The sequence below is a fragment of the Nerophis ophidion genome, linkage group LG22 (genome assembly GCF_033978795.1).
Source record: "Nerophis ophidion isolate RoL-2023_Sa linkage group LG22, RoL_Noph_v1.0, whole genome shotgun sequence".
Taxonomy (NCBI): domain Eukaryota; kingdom Metazoa; phylum Chordata; class Actinopteri; order Syngnathiformes; family Syngnathidae; genus Nerophis; species Nerophis ophidion.
In genome coordinates, this window is record NC_084632.1 from 1758253 (window position 1) to 1772815 (window position 14563).

Consider the following 14563-nt stretch of genomic DNA (forward strand, 5'->3'; position numbering starts at 1 on the left):
CGTTGCCATGGCAACAGGCGCAGCGCGTCCGCGGCTGGGCTGTGACAGAATGGAGGCGAAGATGGAGGAGAACCCCGCCAAAGACGCCGAGATTGGTGGGTAAATGTCCTGAGTAGCTCGACGTCCTCCTGGTCGTGGCTGTGTCAGGCGGACGCGGGTGTGAGCGTTGCGAGCCTCTTTTTGCCGTCTTGTTGCCTCCTTGGGGTGGCCATGCTAACATGCTAACATGCTAACATGCTAACATGCTCCAGCTAGCAGGTGCCGGGATGTAAACAATGATGACGTCATCCGCTCCTCGGAAGCTAGCGTCGCTACAAACCACGTTAGAACTCACACTACCGAGCCTGGAATATATTCTATATATACATTATTGTACATTAACGTTACGTTGTTAAAATAAACATTAGATGTGTGTTGTCACTCCTGACTCGTTAGCCGTTATCTCCATTAGCTCCGCGTGATGTAAATGTCGCTATAGTCCGACTTCAAAGAAAGAGGAACTTACTCCTCATGTTGACAGGCTGGCGTTTAATTTGCATAATTAGGCGCTTAATTGCGTCGAGTCTGTGTTGTTTTGTGGAATGTTCGCTGACTTTCCAACCCAAACTAAGCTGTTCAAAATGATGAGTTCAGGGAGATTATGTATTTTTCGACTACAGATGTGACGTTCATGAACAAGTCGAGTCGTTTGAACGGTGAGAATAGAATCACAGTTTGAAACTATTGAAATGAATTTTTATTTTATTTTTTTCTTAAATTAGATTCACTTTTATGGTCATTGTTGGTACAGATGGGATAATACAATTCTGTATACGTTTTTACTCTGCCCAAATTTGTGTAATATTTTTGTTGTTAACTTTTATATTTAAACTATATTTGAACTGTGAGAACCGAAACTTTTCAAATTAATTACATGTTTATTTTATTGTATTATTTTTTCTTAACTTACTCTCACTTTTATGGTCATTGATCTGATGAAAAATGTAAACATGTAAAATGTGGCTTATCAACGCCTACAGCTGCCAGCACTAAAACATGAGCCTGTTTTGAGGCTAACATACATTTAATGTTGTAATTTATTATTTATCTTATTGTATATGTATTGTATATGTACTCTCTTTCTTTTCTTTTTCTTTGAAATTGTAATTTTACTGCCTTTTTTTTACATCATGGCCAGGGGACTACAGATGAAAACTAGCCTTCTGGCAAATTCTGGCTTTTTTTTTACCATGTGTAATCATGTCCATCCATCCATTTTCTACCGCTTATTCCCTTTGGGGTCGCGTGGGGCACGAGTGCTTATCTCAGTTACAATCGGGCGGAAGGCGGCGTACACCCTGGACAAGTCGCCAACTCATCGTAGGGCCAATGTGTAGACATGTGTTTTACGAATTCATAAAACACATTTCAAATGAGAATTTAAATTGCATTGTCTCATTTGAAATAAACTAGTCTAATATAATGTAGGTACAGGTCGGATAGTACATTTTTTTCATTTACATTTTTACTACGCCCTAATTTGTGTTATATTTGTGTATATCCTTTTATATTTCAACTGTATACATGTCATTCTTACTTGTTTTTGTGTATTTGTAACTGTATTATCCAAATGCTACAAAGTTATTTAGGGACAATAAAATAGTGATATCACTGTCAAAGCTTGGGACCACAAAACGAACCAAAAAATAAAATGATTGACACTATATTAACATAAATATTACCGATACAATAATATTTTTGTACATTTCTATTATTCTGATCCAAATATTATAAAAGCTACTGGTGATTGTTGTTTTTGCTAATAAAAGAAATCACTTAATAAAATAACTATGATAACGAGCCAGGCTTTTGAACGGCTCCACAAGATCTGGCTCCCTTCAAAGAGCCATAAAGTCCAATTTTTGAACTTTGCACTCCTCATATTGACAGGCTGGTGTTTAATTTGCCTAATTAGGCACTTAATTGCGTCGAGTCTGTGTCGTTTTGTGGAATGTACGCTGACTTTCCAACATCTACCCAAAGAAAGCTGTTCAAAATGATGAAATCAGGGAGATGATGTATTTTTCACACCTAGTGACTCGACTATAGATGTGACGTCCATGAGTCTTTTGAACGGTGAGAACCGAAACTTTTTAAAATTAATTATAATCTTTTTTTTCCCCCTTAACTTATATTAACTTTGTATGGTCATTGTTCTGATGAACAATTGAAAATGTGTTTTTTAAACGCCTACAGCTGCCAGCACTAAAAGATGAGCCTGTTTTGATGCAATATAAATGTTATGTTGTGATGTTGTGTTTCATTTTTTATCATATTGTATATGCATTGTGTGTTGTTTTTCTTTTTATCTCGCTGTTTCTTTTCTTTGTCTTTTAAATTGTAATTTTACTGCCTTTTTTTTTTTTTTTTTACATCATGGCCAGGGGACTACAGATGAAAAAGAGCCTTCTGGCTAATTCTGGCTTTTTTTAACCATGTGTAGTTGTGTGTTTTGTGATATATATATATATATATATATATATATATATATATATATATATATATATATATATATATGTATGTATATATGTGTGTGTGTATATGTATATATGTATGTGTATTACAGTATATGCACACATACACACATATATATATATATATATATGTATATATGTGTGTGTGTATATGTATATATGTATGTGTATTACAGTATATGCACACATACACACATATATATATATATATAATATATTTATTTGATTATATTATAATAGAAAGAAAATCATGGCATGTTTAAAGTTGTTTTCCACTAGCGTATTTCCTCAAATAGTTGTCTGCACCTAACGGCCAATCTCAATTAATCATTAATTAATTATATACATGTGTGCATATATGCATATATATACATATATACACATATATATGCGTGTGTGTATGTATATAAATATATATATATACATATGTGGGTGTGGGAAAAATCACAAGACTACTTCATCTGTACATGAGGGGTTCCCTCAATCATCAGGAGATTGAGGGAACCCCTCATGAAACAGTTCTGTAGAGATGAAGTAGTCTTGTGATTTTTCCCACACATACATACTGCGCTCTACCACGGTATCGAGCATTATTCTCTGGATAATCCAATCAAAACATATATATATATATCTATATACATATATGTATATATATATATGTATGTATATATACACCCACACCCACATATATATGTACACCCACACATATACACATACATAAACACACATATATACACATACATATATATATATATATATATATATATATATGTATATGTGTGTATATATGTGTGTGTATGTATGTATGTATATATATATATATATATATATATATATATATATATATATATATATATATATCTATCTATCTATCTATGTATAGCTTAACTTTTATTGTGGCCAGTAAGTGTTGCAAAACATCATTTACCATTCTCCTTCAATGTAAAGACAACATAAGTCCATTCCAGATGCTCAATAATAAAAAGGTTAGTGGTTTTTATACCTACTTCTGTCTTCTGAGTAATTTCACTTCATCAAGCCTCCCTAACATTCCACGACAATAAAATAATTGAAGTGTATTTGATTTGAGCTGATATTTCCTGTTAGATTACTATCAGTATCCACCAATACTCAAAGCTCCAATATCTGCATTGTATTTGGAAGTGAAAAGAGAACCCTCACCTCAAACCCTACATATTGATATTAAAAACAATACTTCTGTGGATTAAACATTTCAACTTATTTTTTGCCCTAATAGTGACATTAGGGTTTACTCCACACAGCATATTGAATAAAGTGATGATGATGTTTGTTCAGGCAATGAAGCTGGAGGAGAGGAAGCCTTGGTCGGCAACGTCAACAAGCTGACGGTGAGCCCGCCAGGCTACTCAGGAGCTCCAAGAAAAGGACATCTGGTTTTTGACGCTTGTTTCGAGAGTGGTGAGTAGTGAACAAACAAACAAAAAATGTTTTAAATATTTAATGCATAATAATATCCATAGACTGCAGATCCCATAACAAAGTGAAGACATCAGACCCAACATTTCAAATACTGAACGATCACGACATGCTTACTTAATATATTTGACGGCGGTTCTCAAATGTTTGCTTGGTTGAATTGGCTCGCTATTCAAACTTGGCTCTGACAGTGAGGTCTTCATTTTGTGTTTTAATTCTTTGCATGCATAAGCACAGTCGTATTTACTCAACTTAATGTCCTAGCATAGCAGCTCTTTTCATTAGAAGGTGTCTATTTGCATGCTCTGACATCACCTGCTTTGTTTGAAGCTTGTCCGTTGTCAGAAGCGGCTGCTAGTACCCTGTCTGTCTTCTAGCTTCTAAGCATGCTGACTCCAGACTTCATGGATGGCGTAAACCACTCAACATATTCACAGTCATTGTATTTGGGGGTACCCCAGGATAAGGGTTGGTGTGAAGTGAAGTGAATTATATTTATATAGCGCTTTTCTCTAGTGACTCAAAGCGCTTTACATACTGTAGTGAAACCCAAAATCTAAGTTACATTTAAAGCAGTCTGGGTAGCACTGGGAGCAGGTGGGTAAAGTGTCTTGCCCAAGGACACAACGGCAGTGACTAGGATGGCGGAAGCGGGGATCGAACCTGCAACCCTCAAGTTGCTGGCACGGCCACTCTACCAACCGAGCTATACCGCCCCAAGTGTGTGTGTGTGTGTGTGTGTGTGTGTGTGTGTATATATATATGTATATATATATATATATATATATACTTGCGTGAGTGTGTGTGTATATATATATATGTATACTATATATATGTATATATATATATATATATATATATATATATATACATACCCTGGCTTCACGGTGGCAGAGGGGTTAGTGCGTCTGCCTCACAATACGAAGGTCCTGCAGTCCTGGGTTCAAATCCAGGCTCGGGATCTTTCTGTGTGGAGTTTGCATGTTCTCCCCGTGAATGCGTGGGTTCCCTCCGGGTACTCCGGCTTCCTCCCACCTCCAAAGACATGCACCTGGGGATAGGCCCCTCCCACCTCCAAAGACATGCACCTGGGGATAGGTTGATTGGCAACACTAAATTGGCCCTAGTGTGTGAATGTGAGTGTGAATGTTGTCTGTCTATCTGTGTTGGCCCTGCGATGAGGTGGCGACTTGTCCAGGGTGTACCCCGCCTTCTGCCCGATTGTAGCTGAGATAGGCGCCAGCGCCCCCCGCGACCCCGAAAGGGAATAAGCGGTAGAAAATGGATGGATGGATGGATATACATACCTGCATGCTTTTATACCTGTGCGTGTATATTTATATGAATGTTAGTATTTATATAAATACATATATATTTAGATGTATTTATATTCATATATATATATATATATATATATATATATATATTATCTCAATCATCATCCATCCATCCATCTATCCATTTTCTACCGCTTGTCCCTTAAGGCGTCGCGGGGGATGCCATAGCTTGCAGTATATATGTAAATGTGTACATATACATATGAATGTATATGTGTATAAATAATGTGTATGTGTATATATATATATATATATATATATATATATATATATATCTTAACACTTATTCCCTTTGGGGTTGTGGGGGGCGCTAGTGCCTATCTCAGCTACAATCAGGCAGAAGGCGGGGTACACCCTGGACAAGTCACTTCCTCATCGTAGGTCATATATATATATATTTATATATATAGTCAAGGTTTCTGTGGTTTAGCTCAATACCTGGGGAGGGCGGAATGTACGTCAGGTCAGGAAAAAGCATATATATATATATATATATATATATATATATATATTCTATTTTTGCATTTATTCATACATGCATGTATGTATGTATGTATGTATGTATCCAGCGCTGTAAGATCCAAACTTTCCCACACCTCGGATATTTCCATTTTAAAACGTATGACGGCCACTATGACCGACTTCTTTTACTGCGAGCTGTTACTTGCGAGCCAAAAGAAGCATTTCCTAATAAAGTTTGACGCTTCACAGTCAAACAACACAAAAGTTGTATCGGTCACATGTTTTATTTCTTAAAGCGATACACACATGGATGCATCGAGGGACACTGTATCATCATAACTGTGTCGATGCATCAGTATCATTTTTTATCAAATCATGTTTTTTTTTAACAGAGTTAGAGTTGAAACAAATAAAAAAAAAAAACGGGAAGTTAGTTTTATTTTGAAAGAGTTACAACAATCAAATAGCATCCATTTAGTGGAATGGAAGACACATACTCCACTTAGTACATGTGCTGCAGTGGTTTATTTCCTGGGGGAACATGTGATACAGTGTACATTTTGTTGTCTTCTCATACATATTAGGATCAAAATGATTTTTTTCTACATATGCTCATATCCGCAAATGAGGTGGTCTGAGGAGCTGGGACATTGATTAATGGATATTGAGCTCCCATACCCAGATCAGCTAACATACCAGCGTCTCTGGCTCCGGATGCATCCCCTGAATGATTTATGGAATTGATATATTAATATCTCTCTGGTAAATGCCTGGCTAAAGTTAGAATGGGGGAGGAGACCATGTTTGCTAGCAGGTAGTTTACAGAATCTCACAAAAAGTCCGTACAGTCGTCACAGTTCAACAAATATCTTACTTTATCTTGTCAAGTTATAATGGAAGTTGGATACAACTTAGAGTAGTTTCTATACATTAGAGTTTTAACCTGAGTGAGCATCTTTGTTAACGAGCACTGTTTTGATCCTCTGGATCAGTGGTTCGCAAATGGGGGTACGTGTACCCCTGGGGGTACTTGAAGGTATGCCAAGGGTACGTGAGATTTTTTTTAAATATTCTAAAAATAGCAACAATTCAAAAATCCATTATTTATTGAATAATACTTCAACAAAATATGAATGTAAGTTCATAAACTGTAAAATAATGCAACAATGCAATATTCAGTGTTGACAGCTAGATTTTTTGTGGACATGTTCCATAAATATTGATGTTAAAGATTTTTTTTTTTTGTGAAGAAATGTTTAGAATAAAGTCGATGAATCCAGATGGATCTCTATTACAATCCCCAAAGAGATGATGATTACTTCTGTGTAGAAATATTTTTTTATAATTGAATCACTTGTTTAGTTTTTAGTTATTTTTATATATTTTTTTCCAAATAGTTCAAGAAGACCATGAAAAATGAGCAATATTTTTGCACTGTTATACAATTTAATAAATCAGAAACTGATGACATAGTGCTGTATTTTACTTCTTTGTCTCTTGTTTTCAACCCAAAATGCTTTGCTCTGATTAGGGGGTACTTGAATTAAACAAATGTTCCCAGGGGGTACATCACTGAAAAAAGGTTGAGAACCACTGATATAGAGTATGACCTAATTTGTAGTAAACATTCATAAAGTTGTGTATACAGGAATCTATAAAACGCCATGAAATTTTCATTCCATTATTGTTTACATCAGCGACTTAGGGTCAACGTTTACAAAAAAGCAAACAAATCCATGTGTGTTACACAGGTGGTCGTTGACAGCCACAAATCAAAATAAACATTCACAACACAGCACATAAACAACATTGACTGTTGTAGAACTGCTGAGTTTCGAGGGCAAACGATCAACTAATTTAGCATTCCATTTAGACTATGAAATTATCTCATAGTTGTTTAGCTTGCTACAGTTTTTCATATCAGCTTGTACTAGTTTGTGTTTTCTTTTTTGATTTGTTCTTTACTCTGCATTTTGAGAGCAGCCTGACCTAAAGTCATCGAACACCTGACGTCCTTCCAAACCCTGATTCAGCGGGTGTATCTCTCGGAAAATCCCGGAACAACATTCTCCTTGTCGGTTAACCTTTGACACACGCTTCCAAAATGCGATGTCTTAAACCAGGGGTGTCCACAGTGCGGCCCGCAGGTAATTTTTTAACGGCCCCACGGCAAATTTTACAAATACGATTGAACATTTTTTAAAAGGTAAAAATTAGGAGCAAACGGGTGAAAAGGTAATCAAAAAGGTCAACCAAAGAACGAGATTCCTCTACAAAATCTCCTCTCAGGTCAACAAAAGTACCTTGAAGATTCTAGCAGGAACTCTCATTCAACCCTTCTTCTATTACGCTTGCACCTCCTGGTACCCCAGCACCTCCAAAACCCTCAAATCTAGACTCCAAACATCCCAGAATAAGCTAGTCAGGTTACTTTTAGACCTCCACCCTAGATCACACCTCACTCCAACCCACTTCTCCAAAGTGGGCTGGCTCAGGGTGGAGGACAGAGTCAAACAACTTGCACTGAGCCTAGTCTATAAAATCCGCTACACCTCCTTGATACCGAAGTACATGTCAAACTACTTCCTTAACGTAAATGACCACCATAACCACAACACCAGGGGGAGCTCCACAAACCACGTTAAACCCAGATTCCCATCCAACAAAGCTCTTAACTCGTTCTCTTTCTATGCCACATCAATGTGGAATGCACTCCCAACAGGTATAAAAGTAAGTGCATCTCTATATTCCTTCAAAAGCGCTCTAAAACAACACCTCCAGGCAACTTCAACACTTTACTAATACCCTCCTCCATTCACATCCCATCTCCCCGGATTATGAATAACCTAATGTAAATAACCAAATGTACTTCTAATGTATATACTTGTTCTTATGCTATGTGAACTGACTATGTTCTCTGCTGGCTGTACATATCCTACTAAGTCACACCTACACTGTTTCAATGTCCACATTTCTCTGTTGATGCAATTGTTGATGACTGAAGTACTGATATCAACCAAAGCTCCTCATCCCACCCCCCGGATTGTAAATAATGTCAATAATTCAATGTATATACTATGATGATTAACCTTTGTAATGACTGTATTATGTTGATAGTATATATTTGTACCATGAATTGATTAACGTGGACCCCGACTTAAACAAGTTGAAAAACTTATTGGGGTGTTACCATTTAGTGGTCAATTGTACGGAATATGTACTGAACTGTGCAATCTACTAATAAATCTAACAATCATTCAATCAATCAAAAATGTAACAAGAAAATGTTGCAATGTTTACTCTAATAACACAAAGCTGCCATGCGGGCTGTTTCTTTCTTTGAAAAATATTAATGAATCAAAATCAATGTCATTATGACTTATTGACCTATTCAAGTCTCCGATTACGTCATGTTAAATTTTCCACTTTGAGATATATTTTGGGGAAAATGTTGCATATTTTGTGTTTGCCATATAAAAAACTGAGCTGTTTTTTTTAAAGAAGGGCCTAAAATGAACCAACAAAAAACATAAACAACAATAAAACTTATAATTGACGGATAGATCTGAAGTTGAGCTCGAGATTATTGTGTTAAAAGTAAACAGTCAAAAAATTTAATGAGGAGGACCCTTTTGGATCCCCAATTATTTTAGTGTGGTTTGTTTTTAAGTGTCATTGCTCAATAAATAATAATGGTGTTATGAGTTATTGACCTATTTAATGCTCCAATTATTATATAATCTCAAATATTCAACTTAAACAAATATTGGGTGATAATATTGCATATTTTGTGTTTTTTTCCATCAAAAAACAGGGTTTTCTTTGACAAAAAGAGCATACAACTTAATGATTTAGTATTATTATATTGACAGATGGACCTAATGTTGATCTGGAGATTTAAAACTTGAATAATAATAAAACAAAATATTACTGAATAATGACACATTTTTGCTGCTGTCTTGGATCCGCTTGAACTGAACTCTCGCGGCTGTGTTGGAGCCACTATGGATTGAACTTTCACAGTATCATGTTAGACCCGCTCCACATCCATTGCTTTCGGTCCCCTAGAGAGGGGGGGTTTGCCCACATCTAAGGTCCTCTCCAAGGTTTCTCATAGTCAGCATTGTCACTGGCGTCCCACTGGATGTGAATTCTCCCTGCCCACTGGGTGTGAGTTTTCCTTGCCCTTTTGTGGGTTCTTCCGAGGATGTTGTAGTCGTAATGATTTGTGCAGTCCTTTGAGACATTTGTGATTTGGGGCTATATAAATAAACATTGATTGATTGATTGATTTTAATATTTTTTTTGACCAAAACCCGTTGGGTTCCTCGGGATCAAGCTTTAGTGGAGGCCTAAATGTATATTGGTTATACATATATTGTATTGGTTTTTAAAATAAAAAAATGTCAAAATGGCCCCCGCTTGCTTTGATTTTTCTCTTTGCGGCCCTAAGTGGAAAAAGTTTGGACACCCCTGTCTTAAACGGTTGAAAATGTAAGAAGAAAGTCATGTCGGGGTGTGTTGATCAGAATCAGAACAAGAAGAGTTTTATTGCCATTGTCTGAGAACGGGTTCACAATCTAGGAATTGTACTTGGTACAATCGTGCAAGATAAAACACATAACACAGAATAGGTAATACAAATGAGCTGTAACTGATTTGATTGATTGATTGATTGATACTTTTATTAGTAGATTGCACAGTTCAGTACATATTCCCTACAATTGACCACTAAATGGTAACACCCCAATAAGTTTTTCAACTTGTTTAAGTCGGGGTCCACGTTAATCAATTCATGATCTATCAGATCTTGTTATTGTTCATGTGCCTGATGGCCAAGGGGAAAAAACTGTTGAAGTTGGATTGATCGATAGAGGTGTGGGTCTGGATGGACCGTAGTCTCCTGCCTTATCAATTTATTCGCCGAAACAAATACGTTACCTTTGTCCATTAACAAGTAAAAACTCAAGGGCGGTCACGGCATCTTCTTGCCGTAGATGCTGGTAAATTCTTTAGGGCATTAGGGCAAGTGACAAAGTCGATCGCGGCACTTTAATTAGAACCCTGAAGTAAGCATACTGTACATGCATGAAATCCCATTGAATTCTCCTGTATTCAATCAGATGATTTGGCCTTGGAGTACTTGTGTGTGTTTTGATCGAAATTATTTCTATTTTCTCATATTCAGAAAAGGACATTGGGCAAACACCAGCTCTTTCCTCTGGTCGGCAATCGTGTGCATCGCACGTTTTTTTTTATTTCTTACAGCGCAGAATGTATTTACTGTTTGTATAACAAAATAATCTGCAATGTTTAGAGAGACACTCGTCGTGTAAGCTGTTTGCCAAAGGTATGAGACCCAATTTACATTTAGACGAGTCGAAAAATTCACAATGTTGTCAGCCATTTGCCGCTGATCAAGCCACTGATGGACTAGCTATTTGCATACAGTGGGTGTCTCGACCAACAGGTCATGCTAAACTATGGCTTGCTTTAGCTTTTTCTGACGTTTTCTGCAGCGAAACATGCAAATGTGGAGTAATATGTGCATGCTACTTCAGAAAATGCATAGTCACTGCAGACAATATCGTTTGTTTATGTGCAAACATAAAGTCAGTGTCTATTATTCTGTTCGTGTGGCGAAGATTCCTTAACGTGATATAAAAATCCCCAATTATTTTTAGAGTCAAATCCAAATGACATTCTTATCTGGCCGTGTCACATTTGTTTCCTCACACAATCAAACTGTTTACATTTATGGCTAAGTCCCAAATTCTTTCTCTCTCACGATGTTGCTGACTAAAGTCCCATCTGTTTTAACAAAGGATGACACTGACAGAGCAGGGTTATTGTTTTCCTGCACCTCTGGACTTTGCAGATGTAATTAAACACTCACTGATTAGTCAGACTGCAGCCTGCTGTCACCGAGTAGTTTGGTCAAAGAAATTCCCCAGGGGTGAGGAATGTTTAGAAGAGGCCATTGATAAGCACATCGCATAGACTCATCTGCTTTTGCAATCGATTACATCAATAGAATCTAACTTATACGGCAGAATGGGGAAAAACTTTGCATGCACAAGTGTTTCTTTATGCTGCAGTCCGATAAAGAGTCGAGGCCTGTTGACACTCTCCAAATAGATGCGCTAGTCTGGGTTGCAAACTGATAATAGTACAGATAAGTAATACCACTCTTTTAGCTGCGCAAGGCAAAATTGTTCCCAACACATTTGCAGCCAGAACAGAATGGATTTTTCCTCCACCATACGGAGTGAAGATCTGCCAGTACTAGCAATGTGCAATCCTGCTGATGGTTGACAGATCAGAAGAAAGTTAACATGATTTTTAAAAATAAAACATTCAAAGTCGTCATTTTAAAGAAGCTTGGTTTTGGAGTGGGGAGGTGGTTGTTCCTGCCAAGCCCACAGCGTGATGTGCATTAATATTTATGACGATGTACATGACAATCATTTGGCACACCATGTGCGGGATCTTGGAATCTACTCCCACAACAAGAGATTAAAAGCACTGCACTCCTAATCTCCATTGTGTCAGTCGGAATCTAAAACATTCATAAACAAATGTAAATTAAAATAGGAAGTTTGGCTGCCACATCAACTCATCTCCCCAGGGTAAACAGTGTCAAACGTAAACTGACATAGTTTGGATGTTAAGTGAGTGTTAGAGTCTCTCACGAAACTGAGCACACCTCACATTTTAGCAATTGTCTTTGATAGAGGATATCTTCTCAAGGGACGATACTATCAATATGGGTATAATAGACCTTAAAGTCAGGAAGGCACTAGCGTGGAGGGCCCTGAATGGTATATCAAAAGTGTGGCGCTCGAATCTCCCCCAACACAGAAAGCTGAGTCTTTTCCACACCTCTGTGTAGTCTGTCCTCCTTTATGGCTGCGAAAACTAGACCCTGACGCCCACCCTGCAGAAGTCCCTTGATGGTTCTTACACCAGAATGATATCAGCTGTTCTGAATGAGGACCAGAACATCCACATCACCATCAAAGACCGGTACGGGCAACTGCCGAGGCTCAGCAAGAAGGTAACCACTAGGAGGATGAGGCTGGCCGGCCACTGCCACAGACATCGGGAGCTTCTGGCCAGCAGGCTGGTCCTATGGGAACCAACGCATGGGCATCGATCACGAGGAGGTCCCGCGCTAGCGTACGTGGACATCCTGAAGAAAAATGCGAGAGCTGAAAGCTCTACGGCGCTGGCCGGATGTAGGGAGAACCGGAATGATTGGAGACTCCGATGGAAGCTCGTCTGAGGACGACTCAGAGGATACTTTAGAGTAGTCCCTGTGTCACTCAAAGGTTTGAAAAAAAACACGGAACATCAGTTTGGAACTTGAAAAATGATCCGGTGGTTGTTTATATTCCATGATTATTTCATCCATTCATCATGTAGAAGCCCAACGTCCAGGCCAGCTGAGGGCAGCCACTGTTCCACACACCCCCAGAGATGCTGAGAGTGTGATGGGCGTGACAGAACCAAGCATTTATCCAAAGACTGTTTAGTTTAGCTGGAGTAGAACAACCCACTCTTTGCTTCACCAGTCTTTGGAAGCTGAGCTTCAACACTGTTTAACTCTAAGAGAATGAATGAGAAGTGATAACTAGCTGATTCTGAACAAAAGTTGAATGCTTTGTAAAGTAGCTTTTCAACCTTCATAAAACGTTTTCATGGACCTACAACTAGTTGAATGACACCTCTGTCATGGCCTGAGGGGGTCTGTATCGCTCTCATTGGCACCTAGCAACTTTGAGGAGGGTGGCAGGAACCCTGTCATAAAAAAACTACAAATGTGCTGACCTGCTTAACGGCATAAGTCACTCCCCTTTTCCCCCAAGGAAATGCGCGATTGCAGCTATTTCGGATACAACCCATCTCAGACGGCAAAATAGCAATATTGAGCGACGGTTTTGGATAAGGCCTGGAAGAACGTCCGCCTGGTGGGATATGTTTGTCAACGAGTGTGTTGTGCCAAAGGAACGGCAAGAGATCTTTAGAATGTCCTGGTTAGCTGTGACTACTTAACGAAAAACTTTGTCCATTTGTCAAAGGAGAGACAACGTGGACAAGGGAGTACTACGGAAAAACGCGAATGCATTTGAACCTGCAAAGCAGACTAACAGTTATTGTCCGCGATTTATATCAAGCGATTACTCAACGTCTAGTTTTGTACTCCATAACTATTGTGAAGCCATGAAGTGGTTGGGGCCGTCAAATACGACCGCCAGTTTCAACTTACAAGCACAGTGGCTTGACCAGATATCTACGTCCCTTGATTGTTGTAAAATGTTATTCATCACATTATTTACTTTCACTACTCATGTACAATGGCTCAGGTGTGAAATGAAAGGTGTGATGGTGAGGCTTACTGTTACGAGAAATGTGGCAATAAGCTACATTGAAACACAGGGTAAGAATACACTTCCAGATCAGAGGTGACCTAGACGCTCGCAATTTTTTTCGCACATGAGTCCTAGGTCGCGTTGCACCCGCGAACGGATTGATTGAAACTTTTATTAGTAGATTGCACAGCACAGTACAGTACATATTCCGTACAATTGACCACTACGGGGACGGAGTGGTGAAGTTGGGAGAGTGGCTGTGCCAGCAATCTGAGGGTTATTGGTTCAATCCCTACCTTCTACCATCCAAGTCATGTTCGTTGTGTCCTCGAGCAAGACACTTCACCATTACTCCTGATGGGCCCTGATTAGCGCCGTGCATGGCAGCTCCCTCCATCAGTGTGTGTGTGAATGGGTGAAT

General features: G+C 38.4%; 1 protein-coding gene across 3 annotated transcripts in view; it reads left to right on the top strand.

The window, feature by feature from the left end:
• The window catches only part of agbl4 (AGBL carboxypeptidase 4), an 861886-nt gene continuing 847323 nt past the window's right edge, over positions 1-14563 (top strand). Inside the window, exons 1-2 of one of the 3 annotated variants that reach the window (XM_061882975.1) lie at positions 1-95; positions 3831-3953. In XM_061882975.1, coding sequence (XP_061738959.1) covers positions 8-95; positions 3831-3953 — 211 coding nt within the window. In that variant the 5' untranslated portion in view covers positions 1-7. Of the gene's footprint in view, positions 96-544; positions 696-1977; positions 2116-3830; positions 3954-14563 lie in introns of those variants that run through there. The other 2 variants (XM_061882976.1, XM_061882977.1) reach the window with 2 other exon arrangements.